Below are 16,412 nucleotides of genomic sequence, written 5' to 3' on the forward strand. Positions count from 1 at the left end.
TTTAACTGGAATCTTAATACAAAAATTTACTATAAAAGAGATGATTTTTCATGTACTATTGTTAAAATGTTGACGTTACTTTGTCGCTAGTATATGCACCCTGTATAACCCCGATACAGATAAAACCGGACGTTGACGCGTTCGAGTCGAGCACACCGTATAGCACTGAGTTCAGACAGTAAGGAATTCATACTTTTAAAGACAATCCAATATCTATTCTTCGTATATTTTGCGCCAATATATTCTTTGCCATAATACTCATTAGTTGCTAAAAGGTTTTTCAAAAATGTGACATTTTTTTATACAAACATCAAAAAACGCACGACGATATCAATGATAAAACGTGCTTGGTATTTTTAGACATTCAAAACTTAATGTTTCTCGTACCTCATTGTTTTTAAAACATACATTTTTGAAAACTTCATAGTATAAATTAACAAACTTATAAAGATCGTTTGTTTATGTTGTATCTAGAAACAAAAAAATACACGTTTTAAAATGTCTCTATTTTCATGTTGTGTACGCTTCGTTGTCATTTCACCTTTTTATACTGTACGCTTCGTTGACAAAATATTGCGTTTGTCAATGAATTTTGCATGTATTAGATTATGCTTTGATATGATTATAACCAATATGCATGTTTGAAAATAATAATTTACTATCATAACATGCAGACAGCAACCCATAATGTCACTTGTATTGTCGAAAAACACTTGGAGGAAATTTTTACATTTGAAAAAATCCTCATGTATACAAAAGTGTGAATTGGTAGGAAAATACAATAACTCAACAGATGCAACTATGACAAAGCATACAGATTTCCGATTTCTAATTTCATAGCATATTTGAAAGTGTTTACCATACAACAGTCAATGTACGGTTAGGTGGTGGGTTGGGTGCCCGCTAACATGTTTGATCCCGCCATATTCTGTATGTGCCTGTCCAAAGCCAGGAGCCTGTAATTCAGTGGTTGTATATATTTTTTTGTTCACACTTTTGTGCAAAAATTGAGCCGTAAGTTTTCTCGTATGCACTGACTACATTTGTTATTTCGGTGTGCTTAATAGCGGTGTGGGCTTTTTCATTGTTAAAGGCCGTACGGTGACCTATACAATGTAGGTGTTCATTTTTGTTTCGTTTGGTCTCTTGCAAAGAGCTGTTTCAATACCGCATCTTCTATTTGATATGAAAGTAATCAAATATAATCAATGGATTATAGGTTAAACCTTTTGGCCTGAATCTCAGAGACGGGTCCAAGGCGGTCATAGATTACCATAGAGTTACATTAAGGCTCAATAATAGGTATATGCAAGGAACATGTAACTGATAGCCATCAATAGTAATACAGTTACTTTAATGTGAAGATATAAAGATGAAGAGACAGCACTCAATATTAACTGGTTTGCTTTCTTTAATTATGTTTTTGTGTTTGTTTAACTTTTATGGTATAAAGATTATGCTTAAATTCCTCGAACACTACAGTCTTTCTACTGTGGTGCAAAAATCTAAATGATTGGTCAGGTCATTATGGTTATTATTAACACCTTTAAAGTCTATACTCACCCATATGCATTTCATTCAAATTTTGTTTTATTTCACAGAAGACCACATGGACCATATTTATAATCCCCAGTTACCCTTGGCGTCATTGGTAAATTATGGGTTAGCAAAGCATCAATCACCAACCTAACCTTAGACATTTGCTGTGTTTCTTCTTTACTGTTGGTACTTAACAATATATGGACCCTTTTATTTGTTTATGACACGCGTACGTAATGGCTGATTGTTGGTTGCTTAACGATCACTTGCAAATATGCCATGCATGTTCAGGATAAGCACAAAGTAGCAACACATACATGTAAGTCCTGTGAGGAGACCCTCCGGAATTACGTCAGGGACGTTTGGATTGCCACTGGATAAAATGATGTATATTTTATAAGGACACAAATGGTGCCTTTCAACAGGCTATTTATAGACCTCTCTTGAAGTTTTTGCAGGGGTTCGTACTGTGTAGTTAGCGTGGTACTATCTTTACACGAGACATTGGATTTTATATTCCCATTCGGACAGGACGTGACTGTGTACTGTTACATCCCACACAACTAAATGGGTGGCCAACTTCAGTCAGTTTTTACTGCCGATCGGAAAAAGACCAAAGTGATCATAACTTATAGTATATCTCCAAGTCACCCTTCACCAAATTCTTTCATAAATAAAAAAAACAATTGGCCACAATATAGAAAGTTTTGCTCTACCTGTTAACTCAAAACATCACTTAACATTATTACAATTTATGCAGAGAACTCATAATACCGTACATCCTCTCGATACTGTTCATATTTGGCATTGCACAAGTTCGTGCGTTTTATTACGTCTTTACCTAAAAGCGTAGGATATACTGATTAAAACACTTTGGATACACGATTTACTTCTTAGTTGTAAATCGCTTTGAAATAACTATCAGTAACTACAATTACTCCTTTGTCGATATTTTATGTATATGGTTTTGTGCCTTGTACCGACATTTTGAGTTTAGCCAATTGCAACTGAACTTTTTTATCATGTTGTGCTGTTACACCAGTGTTCTATGTTAAGGAGAGGGTTGGGGGCTCACATGTTTAAACCTGCCGCACTTTGTTTTGTCGGTCCAACGTCAGAATCCTGCAGTACATTGGTTATATAGATCTGTCATTTCATAAGTTATAAATTATTAACCGTTAGTTTAATCGTTTTTTTTCATATTTTTTTTTCATATCGGGGCCTTTTTTAGGCGACTGTATGGTATAGGTTTTCCTCATTGGTAAATGTTGTACATTGGACTATAATAGTTTATACGCCAACTTCATTTAAACTTTGATGGACAGTTGTCTCACTGGCCATCACACCACATCTACAAAGCTCCGCATGTAAAAAAAAAGTAATAAAAAAATTAAAGCAGTTGGAATGCCATCTATGGCATTCGGCAAATTAAGTTCAACGAACTCCTTCATGTATTTCTGCTTTCGTCTAGGCGGATTTGGACCAACATCGGCATTTGTAAAAGCCTAAAATTGTGAAAAGGAAGTCATTAAAGTTTTAATGACTGTACTATACTTTTTGAAACTTTCTTTCCTCTGGAATATATTTATTAACTGTTCATTTCATCTGGAAAAAACATTGAAAGTCTCAATTTTCAATACAAACATTCCGAGCAGTTGTACGCGAGTTACATATTTCAATTTTGGCTTTGTATGACAGATATTTTAAGTTCAACTACTTTGACTAAGTTAACAGATAAACATTTACAATAAAATACAGAAAAAGGGTCGCCGACACCATCTCGAAAACCTTGACAAGAAAGTGCTTGTCACGGTTTTTGTCAACGAACTGTACAGTGATTATTTCAAAACGCACAACGAACGCGACACATTTGGTGGAACGAACAATACAGTCAGAGAAAATTTATTTTGTATGATATTGCGTTTATTCCAAGTTCTAGGGCACATTTGAAGGCACGTAGTAATTCAATGTATAGTTATTTAGTATTGCTTAAGGTATTAATACTCAAAGGTGTATGCACGAAAAGATATTCAGCATTGTTTACATCGTAAACCGTATGAAATTGCACCATGTCTGTGCGTTTTGCATCTAGCAGTTTAATCAAACGTTTTATACAATATCTAAAACTTACAACAACTGTATAATTGAATAAAGATACTAACATGCTCATTGACATATTTATATATACTCAAATAAGTTCTAGAGAGGCATTCAAAGTTATTGTCATCCCAAATGTTGTCCTGATTATCGCTTCGAACGCGTCAACGTCCGGATTCATTTGTATCGGGGTTATACGGGGTGATATGGTGTTTATCACAATTTGATCGATTCTCTCGTGTTTGTTACAACGTATTTGATCTGATCGAAAGAAATCTCTGTGTAACTGATAAGCTATTATACCAGGGTTTTCGATATCACAAGCTTGTCAAAACATTTACTAATTTTATCATCGGTAAAAGGACATCATTCGTAAATATAAATCAACGTGAAGAAATCTTATACGTTCACGTATTTCATTCAATCTATGGTTATATTTTATACAAAGCTTTAAAATGTCGTCATTCACATCAACAGCTATTAATCAAACATTAAAAACAGACTTATTTAGAAGGGTAAAGTTACGGTACTGCGATCGGGTCATTAAAGATGGCATTTTTGGAATTAATATTGATATACTAAAAGTGTATTTGCATCGGAAATGAACACGTTTATTCTAAACCATTGTTGGCATGACACAGGAAATGTTCTTCTCGTATATTGTATGGTGGTTTGATATTAAACCCTTTACCTTTGGGATTACGCTTGATTTTCATATGATGAAGACATTATATTTCAATCAGTTTGAGTGAGGTCTAAAGCTGGCATGTCAGTAACTGCTAGTAGTCCTTTGTAAATTTATGTATCTTTATAATTTAGATAAAGTTTTTTCTTATTACTTATTCTGCCATCGTAGTTGGACTTCTTTTAAAGTGATATTTACTGTGCGTTTTGTTGTGGTTTTTTTTATTCTATTTGGCTAGAGGTATACGGCGGACATTGGATTATTACAAAACATGTTCACCCCAATTCATGTTTGCGCCAATCCCAAGTCAAAAGCCTCTTGCCTTTATTAGTCTTGTATGTGTTTTGTTTTTTTTTAATTTTGGCTCATTTGAAGCCCATTTTCACTAAACTAGTACATATTGTTTAAGGATCAGCTGATGCCCACCTCAGGTTGCGGGATTCGCTGTGTTAAAGATCATTTGGTGACCTTGTGTTGTTTTCTGAAATTTGGTCGGGCTGTTGTCTCTTTGACACTTCCCCCAGTTCCATTTTCAATTCTATGTGTAATTCAAAATTGAATTCATATTGTATAAATACCTAATAAAATAATACCGATATGGAACTATTTTCTATATTTGAATTATAGGATTAGTTATTCTCTAGTCTAGTCACAAAAGGTCCATCATTATTTATACACATCAAAAAATAAAACCATAAATATTTCTTACGAGGATATAATGGTTAAATATTTACAGTATCAATTATATTCTATACATGTTCATAAAAATTCATATAAAACTCAGACACGCCATATTTGTAACAATATCGAAGCTAATTGCTATTTTACGAAACTTTCCTTTGATTTACTGACAGATAATTTCCTTTCTAAGCGGAGTCAAGTGATATGAAAATTATCGCTAGAAACTTAGGGCGCACATGGCGTTGTCAACGAAATTGACAATGAAATTGACAACTTCGTCATTGGTAAAATAGCGATAAACTGATTATCATTGGTCATCTCAACTCGATCTCTTTTCTCCTTTCGCCGTACCGGCTAACGCGAGAATATCAGTCTCTTTGAGATTATCAACGATAATCTATAAATATGATAACACTAATAGTAACATTACGAGCTTTTGAGCAAATGACACATCTGTTTTTTTTTCCAGTTCCAAATGTGCATTTAACAAAAGTGTTCTTTTATGACTATTTCATATGGTAAAATGCCGGAAAACAAGAGAAACTATAACATATTAAATCTATGATGTATTGCAGTATATATATAGTCCGGGGTTTACGCAATAACATGTACATTATATAGCTCTCATTGAAATGCCGGAAACAACTTCGAGTTCTAGGTTGTATTTTATCAAGTATATGTGGTTTCTATAGGGCACTGATACTACGAGGTTTAATACAGTAACTTGTGTTCAGAAAAACAAAAAATAAACATGATTTTTTCTATCTGATGAGTTAAAAGCCTTTTTCCACTGATTTTTATAGTTCGTTCTTATGTTTTACTGTTATACCACAGTCCCAGAGGTTAGGGTGTGATCTCGCTAACACGTTTAACCACGCCACATTCTGTCCCAAGTCAGGAGCCTGTAATCCAGTGGTTGTCGTTTGTTTATGTGTTTCGTTGATTTTTTTAAACATTAACTAGGCCGTTAGTTTTCTCGTTTGGATTGTTTTACAGTGTAATTTCGGTGCCTTTTGCAGCTTACTATGCGGTATGCCATTTGTTCATTGTTGATGGCCGTACGGTGACCTATAGTTGTTAATTTATGTGTCATTTCGGTATTTTGTGGAAAATTGTCTCATTGACAGTCATACCATATCTTCCTTTTTTATATGAAAATGAAAATGATAAAATGTAACGAACATCGAGCATAGCACTTTGAATGGTTGAATTTTTTATGAACATATATTATTGCTCTTCACTAAGTTGCAATAAAAAATAAAACAAAAAACAGAGGTTTTAATGGCTCCGACTTTCTTTTTCCTTATTCATAATGTTTTTGCACAAAAATAGAATGTTAAGTGTAATACTCAAACATAACCTTGAAAAAATATTTTTTTAAGTGAAATAAAGCATAACTATGGGGAATATATTGAACACTGCGTACATGGCAGCAATACAGAAATACTAACTTTTATTGAATCTCAATTATAATCAATGTTTAGTTCAATTTTATGATTTCCACTCGAAGCCATATGATGTAACAAACATACCATTTCGTCAGTTATTATAATAAAAAAAGATTTTTAGTTGGTGCTAATCAGTTCCTTTTAAATTCTGACAAGAATCTAACTTTAGTGATAAATACCAAGGTCAAAGTCTGTTTGTATGTTACTTTAAAACTCGCTGTCTCGAGCCCGTGAATTAGTTGTCATACAAAACAATTTCTTCACTTCATACTTAAACGTAGTGTCGAAAAATCCATAAATAAATGGATTAATAATGTGATTGAAAATGTAAAAACGATAGAAAAACAAACATACAGCTATTGTTTTAGGCTGGTCGACCAGATTTCTCCAGAAGTTATGGTCAACTGATTCCGTCACCATCAATGTGATACGAGGAGTAAAAGTTATCATAAAAAATAAAGTAATTGCCATAAACATGTATGTGTAACGATGTGTATGAAAATGCTGCTTTAAAGCTGAAACGTTTTCTTGCAATACATCAAGAGATCTTCGCTTCTTCCGTTGCGATGGTTGATTGTCATCCACAATGCTTTCCTGACTATTGTTAAATGAAGACACAATGTCTATATCTATGCTGTCTACCGACGCTCTATTTTTATTGTCGTCTGTAGTTGACGTTGATATCGGTTTATTATTTTTGCCAAGCGGTCGTCGTCTGAGAGTCGTTGTTCGTCTGAAGATAATAAACTTTTTATATATCTGTTTTCCAATAAGTGCATAGAGAACGGTAAATGATATACAACCAGCAATGGCCGCAAGGAATTCTAATATAGTGTATGTTATGACACTATTACGGAATAAATCGTCTGTTCTTCCAATTTGTCCACATCTTGATCCAATCACGGAAGAATTAATTGGATGAGGAAACTGTAGTTCTCCGTAAAAGAATAATGTCGGGATCGAAAATATCGATGATATAATAAAGCACAAAAATATCGCAATCCGTTTCCAACGTAACGTTAATGTTAACAATGGTTTGCAGACTTTCAGATAACGCTGCACTGCAATAACAACAAGAAGTAGCCCAGACGAAATGGTCGTAGCTTGACTAAAATACCACAACACTTTACACATAATATCACTTGTAAACTTGGCCGGAAGTAGATTTAACGCAAGGGCATACGCTGAACCAACCGAACATGCTGTTAAATCCATCGTCGCAAGAACTGGAATGAAATACCGGTCATCCTTTTTCTTCAACTTGAAAATGTATATGAATATCACTAAAACGTTACCGAATAATCCTATAACCATATATAACACTAGAATTATATTGTTTACTATCAAATGATTGCTGAGCTGGTAGTTCCAGTTATCTAGAATTTCTTCTTCATCCATTTTTATTCTGTAACTAAACTACCTTATCTTTAAACTAAATACTTTTCCTATTACTCAGAGTAACAGCTTATATCTTATGATTCATTGTAATAAATTGAATCTTTCACAAACCACAAAATGAAAATAAAAGTATTTCTGATAATTTCATATAAACAATGCTCATAAAAGTTTATCCCATATAAAGTGCACATGTTTAAGGAAATGAATAATCCAACTGTTAACCGGACCGTGGCGGAAACGAGGTTGTCAAATTTGTAATGAACCTATGATAGTGTACAACAACCTACATATTATTTACATTTGTTAAATTAATGCATTGATGACTTTTGTTGTCATTTAAGCAATTTTTCTTTGTCAACGAACCATGAATGACGCTGTTACTTATCTGATTATCAATTAGTTTTCTTTAACTTGATTGTAGTATTTATCATGATCAGATTAATTGTTCAATACAAAAGCAATGTTTTATAGCTTAAAGCTTTTTTATTTTGGTGTTATTGCTGTCTCGTTGATGTTTATACCTTAAACAAAATCCGCTCAAGAGGTATCGTGGAAGCCAGCGTTAACTTTGAGAATAGAATATGGAAGATGGGCGGGTAAAACCAGACTTGAAAATTGAAACATGTTTTCTCCCCTAAGCAAACAGCATTTTCGGTGTGAGTCAAGGCTCCGTGTTGGAGGCCGTAATGTTTACTTTTTACACATTGTGACTTAAATTGAGAGTTGTCCCTTTGGCTCTCATGCCACATCTTCTTATTTCTATATAAAATGGAAAATATAAAACTTTACAAAAGAAAAAATTGTGAGGAAAATATGTTCAAAATTTCTAATATTTCCACAACTTAATCATACACATAAGCCTCCGGATAGCGTGCTTGACAATGATTAAGATGGTACGTATATGTTAAATATTTAATGTCAATTAAAACATTACTAATGACACTAAATTATCTGGTATAATACAAACATAGCTGTAGTAAATGAAGTGATTAATAATTCTGAATATCAACGCTTTTGAACACTTCACATTAGCTAAGGCAGCTCGTAAATAAGCTCCTTTCGTATGATTGTTTCACATTTTATCATGTCCGTTTCTTTGATAGCTGACTATAAGGTATATATACGAGGTTTTTTTCTCATTGCTAAAGCCGTAAGGTGGTTGATAATTGCTATGTAATTATTTAAGAATTGAATGCTTCTTTTTGTAAATTTATTGGGGTGTAAAAGCGTTGACCGAAGTACATTTTGTATTTATACTAAAAATGTGCGCACGGTCAACGCTTTTACAACCCTATAAAGTTACAAAAAGAAGCATTCAATACTTATAATTACATTTTTAGCTATGATCATGAAAACACGAATTTTCTATTTTTTCTATTTTATTCACCTGTGCACTTTTTTGTGGGACCACGTGTTTATATCATGAATGAAAAGTTTTATTGAGTGATGCAGTTGCTTACGGAATAACACGTGATGTGCAGTTTGCCAATCAAAGTAAAGTATTATAATGAAACGTACATCTAATGAAATTATTATTTGATAAATAGTAAATTAAAAATAGTTAGTTTTTTATTTATTTTTTATATAAAACTTAATACAAATGTCAGGTGTTCATACTATTAAGGAGACCATATTGAATGATACGCTAAATATATCAGAGCCATGAATAACAAAGATAAAATGGCATTCTTCCAGTTCTCTTTCCGAAGCTGTTTCAGTGCGGAATCTGTAAATATATAATATTGCGAACATATATTCACGTTGTTAGCATACGAATATACCATCTTCAAAATACAAAACAAAACATGAGAAAGGAGTTCATAAAATATATAACAAGTTTATGATCCTCCTATAAATTGCTTGCAACAACTCTTTGAGGATTTCGTAGGTGGTCTGTTGCAAGGCAATTTTTCTGTTCCTATCCAATATACCCTCACTTTCAAGTGGCAGTCCAAAGTTCCCAAACCTTCATCCCGAATGGCCTCTTATTACATGACCTACCTATTGTATGTATTATTAACTTGTTCTCGTCCTGAACATGCATGAAATATTTGCAACTGAACGTTAAGCAACCAAAATCAATCCTATACATACAATCTCAGTGGACAGCTCGGACTATTCTTTTTATTTATTTTTAAATTTAATGTATTGCGGTCGACAAAATGTCTGAATTTAAAACGAAATACATTTCAAAGCGTATCAAGTCAGAAAAATCCTCACAAAAAGACGAGTCATGCAAAACCTTGTAAATGATCAGAGTAGTAAATATTCTTCCTAACAGATTCATTACTTGAAAATAATATCAGAAAAAAAGTGTTACCTTGAATTGTTATATCTTTTTTTAGTCGCTTCTGTTCCTCAGTCAGTTCTCTCCTGAAAAGAAACGAGAAATGAATATTTACCGTGTGCTTGATGCGTCTATTGTTATGTCAAATAGAAGTACAGCTCGAAAATAGAAGTTTTATACATTTCTGGGAGTTCCTTATTTTTCTACAAGAAACCATCATAAACAATGCATATTAAAAATTCGTAAAAGTATGCACACATAGAAAAGCGAAGCCGTTTCCTATTGGGGATATGAATACTCACTTTTCTCGCATGAGTTAGAACCTTATTTTATTTTTAAAACATTTTATTATTGGGTAATTAACTTGGAATTTTAGGACAATGGTTAAAATCATGACAGTGTGGTATTACTAACTATTGAGCTGAAGATTTTTAAGGAATACAGTTAACCACTTATGGTATCGATGGTATCCAGTGTCAGTAAATAAAATTAACACTTAAATTATGCCGTGCCGTCCGAAGTGTTTTTTACTGAATTTAGAATACCTTCAGCAGGAACGCTTAAACAGAAACAATTGAGAGCATGGCGTATAAAAACGTTAGGAGCTCAATTGCCCCAATGGACCTCGAAAAAAATACAAAAAATGCTTCTAAGGTATTGATAGAGTTGATAGAGTTGCTTTCTATCGAAATCTCCCAAAATGGTCTTTTTAATAATGAATGTAAGTTTAATTTTATTAATGATAGAAATGGGAACGATCATTTCAAATATATGTTTCTGTGCTCAACAGTTTCTATCGATTAAAAGCGCTATATTAAAATATTGCGTCAGCGATTTGTAATACGATTTTATGACTTTTATAATAACTTATTATATTTATCATAAGTATCATATTGCTCCATTATGATATCACGAACTATTTTGTTAAGGATCGACTAATATATCCACTATTGCCTTTGTGAGGGCAAATAAGATTATTAGTCATTAAGAATATTGAATTATGAAGCGTATATATATATATGTGTGTACTTTTCGTGTTATTTCACAGACGTATGACACGGGTAATATTTCCTGCACTTTGTTTGGCATAACATTGTTTCAGTCTTGGACAAGATTATTTTTCAAGTTCTTCCATGCCAGAGTAAGTTCGGCATGATTCGTTTTCAAAATTTATATAAGCTACTAATATTGCAATTTATACGTTGATAAATTAAGAAAGCATGCATCAGGGTAGCATCATACACACTGAATAATAAACCAGTTTTACATTGCTTATGCTTATTTCGAAAACCTTTTTTTATATTTAAATACTAGGATAAATACCTCCTTTGGTCTGTTAATTCCTCCAATCTGAGAGACTTTTCTATATCTTCAAGATTCACCTCATATTCTGATATTTGACGTTCTACTTCTTCTATCTATAATTATAAAGAATAACAAAAATGTCTATCAATAAAAAAGAATAAAATATTCCTGCTTTAAATAATGCAAGAAAGTACTTTTCGGGGGAAAGAGACCGTGATATTGAATATAATCGATCGATTGCTGCTAAGTGCCCAGCGCAGAAAAATACATGTATATTATAATAAATCGTCATGTGTGTGCGGATAAAGATACTGGGTCGGCAGTGGCGGATCCAGATGGGGGGTTCCGGTCCGGATGATCAATGCATTTGAATGGGGACGTTTAGTTGTTTCCCCCCTTTAATACTGGGTTGGGACCCCTCCCCCTTTTTTTAAATGGCTGGATCCGCCACTGGTCGAATCTTTTATTTTAGCTAAAGGTTTGTGGAGAACATATATCACCTTAACAAGTGACACATTATGTTGATATTCTTCGTTCAATACCCCTAAAAGATTAGAAATAACAGACGCGCAAAGAGTCCAGTTTGCCTAGGAATTATCATACTCATAAGAAGATACAATTTTCTCATGACAAAGGCATACACGATGTGGACATTATTTTAACCGGTACCAGTAAGATCATATATACAATAATAGGACGATGTGACACTTTTTGAAATAATATAAAATAGGAACTGAAGGGAAACTCTTACCCAGGAACCAGTTGAGCAAATGACATAAAATACTCATAAAATAACTATTACTTTTGCTCTGTATAATTTAATCTATCTATCTAATTTCAATCATACATGTTTTTAAATTCGAGTTGAGGGATAAATGCTAATCCATAGATTATTCAAATGTCTCTACAAGTCAGATCAAGATTTCTATTTGTCAATTTTCATTATGAAACAAAATTCTAAATTCTTTACTTCACCATGAATGGACACTCGAGGAGAAAATGATACAGTCTTTGTTCGATATTTGCATTTTCTCCAAATAATAAGGTTTTAAACTAATTGATTGTTTTAACTACTACTTTATCCTTTTCTATAATAAAATCCAAGAACAAACAAAAAGCACACAATATACAAGTCAACGCTAACAAGTTTCAATAAGTTAAGACTTCGGGAACAATGTAAACCGAAATGGAAAGTAGGTGGATGTTGATTTCTTCAATATTTCCTTTTAACATTTTGGTAATTTTTATCGACGAAATATAATTAATAAAGCCAAAAAAAATAATTTTCTGAACTGCAATCATGATAGCAGAATATTATTTTCTGAACGTCTTTAAGACTTATATTAAACCAAAATTAAAAAATCCAGATTCTTAAAGTACGGCTAAATTAATACTGTGTTTTCATTGGATGAGAACTTGCAAGTGTGTTCTAATTTTATCTCAACACGTACGTGAATTGGATCATCATCATTGTGTAAAATTTAATCAGGTATGTGATTTAACTACAAGGACATTAGGTACAAAGGTGTCATAAAAGGGGCGCATGAAATAACTTTTCAAGTTTTTCTTTATAGCATTATATTGACATCTCGTTTGTTGTCTCCTTCACACAAGATTTTTTTCACTGTGAACCGGAGATTAGTCGTGGTCATTCATGATTTTATAAGGTTGTCTCCCTTTGCACAGTATATCAAATATTACAGCAAAATTACCGAATATTCATTTTGATTCATAAATGTGGTTTCTACTTACTTTTACCGATAAATGAAAACAAATATGTATATATATATATATGTATTATACTAATTATTAGCCCTTGATTGGCATCATGACAATAATATAAACTTTACAGTTCACTATATACTAGTATGATTTGATATATACGTATATATAGTTTATGATGCAGAATGGAATGTTGCATTGTTTACTATTAACTTTGTCTAACATCTGTATTCAATAAATATTTCAGTACAGAAAGAGTAAGCCACGTGTACGTGATCCCCTTTTCTTACATTGATCTGTTTTAGCTTGTTTTCCGCCAATGTATGTGATCATTCTATGACTGTGTTTAGTCTTACATTGGGAGTAGTTTCCTAAAGCAATAAACTGTGAACAAAAAAAAAACAAACAGACTGGTTAATACCATATGTATACACCACGCAAACTATACAGCCAGGTTGACACAAATTAAATGTTAAACTAGCTTTTTCCTTCATAGAACGATGCAGTGGCTGATCGATTCTAAAACACTTTCTGTTTTAATAGTTAAAACCTAGAAAATGGCGAAAACACACAACAATAATATTTATTTATACATATTTTTTTTTATTTAGTGTGTTTATAATCTTGACATCTGATAAGAACTTTGATGTGTCTTTAAACAGATAATTAATGCGGCAATCGAAAACTTTGCAAAGATGATGACTGATTTCGCTGTGCTTCGACTAGTAAGCGAGTAAAGATAAATTTGAATTTTATCAGATCGGCAATGATCACTATTATATTTCCATCTGTAAGTGCTTTTTTTGATAGAAGTAACTTTGTCTAATGCATTATTGTGTAGTGCCATTCTGTGTATACATGATTGTTTTTTGCTATAAAAACTTTCCCATTCCAATATAGCAATAGCATATATATGCTGAAATCAAATCGTTTGTTTTAAATCATTAAGAAATTTGGGACCTTCACAATCATTGCCAGTTGGTAAGACATTTATTGTAAATTTGTCACTTTTTATTTTATACAGATCATTGTGAAAATCAAAGACAATAGTAGTGTAATGACAAAGGGAAGAGAACGAAGCTATGGAAAATTTACAAGGTTTTTGTGAGATAAAACAAGAGCATACGAGTGCCACAGTTACAGTTCAACCAAATACTGAAACTTTTATAATCAATCCTGATTTAATACAGACTAATATTGAAGATACTAAATATGAACAAGACAATTGTTTCGCAGAATCTGTATTTAACATTACATATGTATCAGAATGTTATTCGACAGAAACACAAGTTTCTCACACTGGGGATTCGCCAAAGCTCATAAAGTTTGAGAAGGAAATTGACGAAATCGTTACGGAAATTGCTGTTGAGATTGGTACAAACAAATCCAGTACTAAATGTAAAACTTGCTTGAAAGAGTTTTCAAATGTTAGTAATTTAAGAAGGCACATGAACACTCATAATGAAAAATCAAGTGATGGTAAGAAATTTAAGTGCGAGATCTGCGGAAGAATTTTTGAAAAGAGATACCAATTTGTAAAACACAAAAAATCTCACATCGGTGACGTTGTTAGAGATGATAAACAGTTAAAATATAAATGTGGAGTATGTGGGAAACAGGAGTCGAATAAGAGAGAGTTTGAAGATCACATGAGAGTACATACAGGCGAACGACCTTTTCAGTGTGACGTGTGTGATCTCGCCTTCAAACAGAGGGGTCATCTCAGACGACACAGTCGTGTTCACACTGGAGAATATTTACACGAAGGAAGTTTTATACAATGTGATGTATGTGGCCGAAATTTTGGCCAAAATCATCAGCTAGTTCGTCATATGAAATGCCACTACCCAGCTAAGAAAGAATTTAAATGTGACCTTTGTTCAAAAGAGTTTACCGAAAAGCATCATCTCGTACGACACGTTCGCCTACATACTGGTGAAAAACCTTACGCGTGTGAATTTTGTGGGCGTTGTTTTACTACTGACACTGGTTTGACTATTCACCGTAGACTTCATACCAACGAAAAACCTTACGCGTGTAGTTTGTGTGACAAAGCATATATGCAATCGACAGCATTGAAGCTACACATGCTTGTGCATTCTGGGGAACCTCGTTATACGTGTACAGAATGCGGAGAGAAATTTGATAAACCAAGCCATCTTAAAAACCACAAGCATTGAATTTTCAAATAGTGCATATACACGGGCATATCAATTATATGTTTTCTGTCGGATTCTGATATTTGGTATTTTCGTTGGTGACTCAGTAATGCTTTTAATTATGGTCGTTTTGATTTTAAGTATTTCGGTACTTCTGCTTTCTGTAAAAGACCGGATTTCACTTAAAGTATTGATGGAAAAATCTTCAGTATTCGTTTTTCAATAAAACAATTTATATTTCTTTTTGATTTTTATACGACCGCGTATATTGGTATCACGTTGGCGTCGTCGTCGTCTGCGTCGTCGTCGCCGAAGACATTTGGTTTTCGCACTATAACTTTAGTATAAGAAAATAGAAATCTATGAAATTTAAACACAAGGTTTATGACCACAACAGGAATATTGGGATTGATTTGAGAGTTTTGGTCCCAACAGTTTAGGAATTAGGGGCCAAAAAAGGGCACAAATAAGCAATATTCTTGGTTTTCGCACTGTAACTTTAGTTTAAGTAAATAGAAATCTATGAAATTTTGACACAAGGTTTATGACCACAAAAGGAAGGTTGGGATTGATTTTGGGAGTTGATGTCCCAACAGTTTAGAAATTAGGGACCAAAAAGGGGCCCAAATAAGCATTTTTCTTGGTTTTGGCACCATAACTTTAGTATTAGTAAATAAAAATCTATGAAAGTTAAACACAAGGTTTATGACCATAAAAGGAAGGTTGGGATTGATTTTGGGAGTTTTGGTCCCAACAGTTTAGGGATAAGGACCCAAAGGGTCCAAAATTAAACTATTGATTTCATAAAAAAAAAAAAAATTTGGGTTCTTTGATATGCCGAATATAACTGTTAATTTAGATTCTTAATTTTTGGTCTAGTTTTCAAATTGGTCTACATTAAGGTCTAAAGGGTCCAAAATTAAACTAAGTTTGATTTTAACAAAAATTGAATCCTTTGGATTCTTTGATATGCTGAATCTAAACATGTACTTTGTTTTTTTGATTATTGGCCCAGTTTTCAAGTTGGTCCAAATCGAGATCCAAAATTAAACTTTGTTTGATTTCAACAACAATTGAGTTTGTTGGATCTT

The 16,412-nt window shown here is 32.9% G+C and overlaps 2 protein-coding genes across 3 annotated transcripts; one reads left to right on the forward strand and one right to left on the reverse strand.

Moving 5' to 3' along the window:
• Positions 1-6,626: 6,626 nt before the first annotated feature.
• LOC134711551 (cholecystokinin receptor-like) lies at positions 6,627-8,167 on the reverse strand. The gene has a single exon (XM_063572201.1). It carries the CDS (start codon positions 7,846-7,848, stop codon positions 6,658-6,660), a length of 1,191 nt encoding a protein of 396 aa, XP_063428271.1. The 5' UTR covers positions 7,849-8,167; the 3' UTR covers positions 6,627-6,657.
• A 476-nt stretch (positions 8,168-8,643) lies between these two features.
• On the forward strand, positions 8,644-15,562 carry LOC134711554 (gastrula zinc finger protein XlCGF8.2DB-like). Of its 2 annotated transcripts, none has more exons than XM_063572205.1 (2): positions 8,644-8,741; positions 14,187-15,562. In XM_063572205.1, the coding sequence occupies exon 2, from the start codon at positions 14,245-14,247 to the stop codon at positions 15,340-15,342; it is 1,098 nt and encodes a 365-aa protein (XP_063428275.1). In that variant the 5' UTR covers positions 8,644-8,741; positions 14,187-14,244; the 3' UTR covers positions 15,343-15,562. The 2 variants fall into 2 exon arrangements, with proteins under 2 accessions (XP_063428275.1, XP_063428274.1); XM_063572204.1 differs by lacking the exon at positions 8,644-8,741 and adding an exon at positions 12,850-12,929.
• Positions 15,563-16,412: the final 850 nt, after the last annotated feature.

This window comes from Mytilus trossulus, chromosome 3, assembly GCF_036588685.1.
Source record: "Mytilus trossulus isolate FHL-02 chromosome 3, PNRI_Mtr1.1.1.hap1, whole genome shotgun sequence".
Classification (NCBI taxonomy): Eukaryota; Metazoa; Mollusca; class Bivalvia; order Mytilida; family Mytilidae; genus Mytilus; species Mytilus trossulus.

Bases quoted from the DNA above. Each gene is read 5' to 3' on its own strand.
- LOC134711551 (XM_063572201.1), bottom strand. From the start codon at position 7,848: ATGGATGAAGAAGAAATTCTAGATAACTGGAACTACCAGCTCAGCAAT.
- LOC134711554 (XM_063572205.1), top strand. From the start codon at position 14,245: ATGGAAAATTTACAAGGTTTTTGTGAGATAAAACAAGAGCATACGAGT.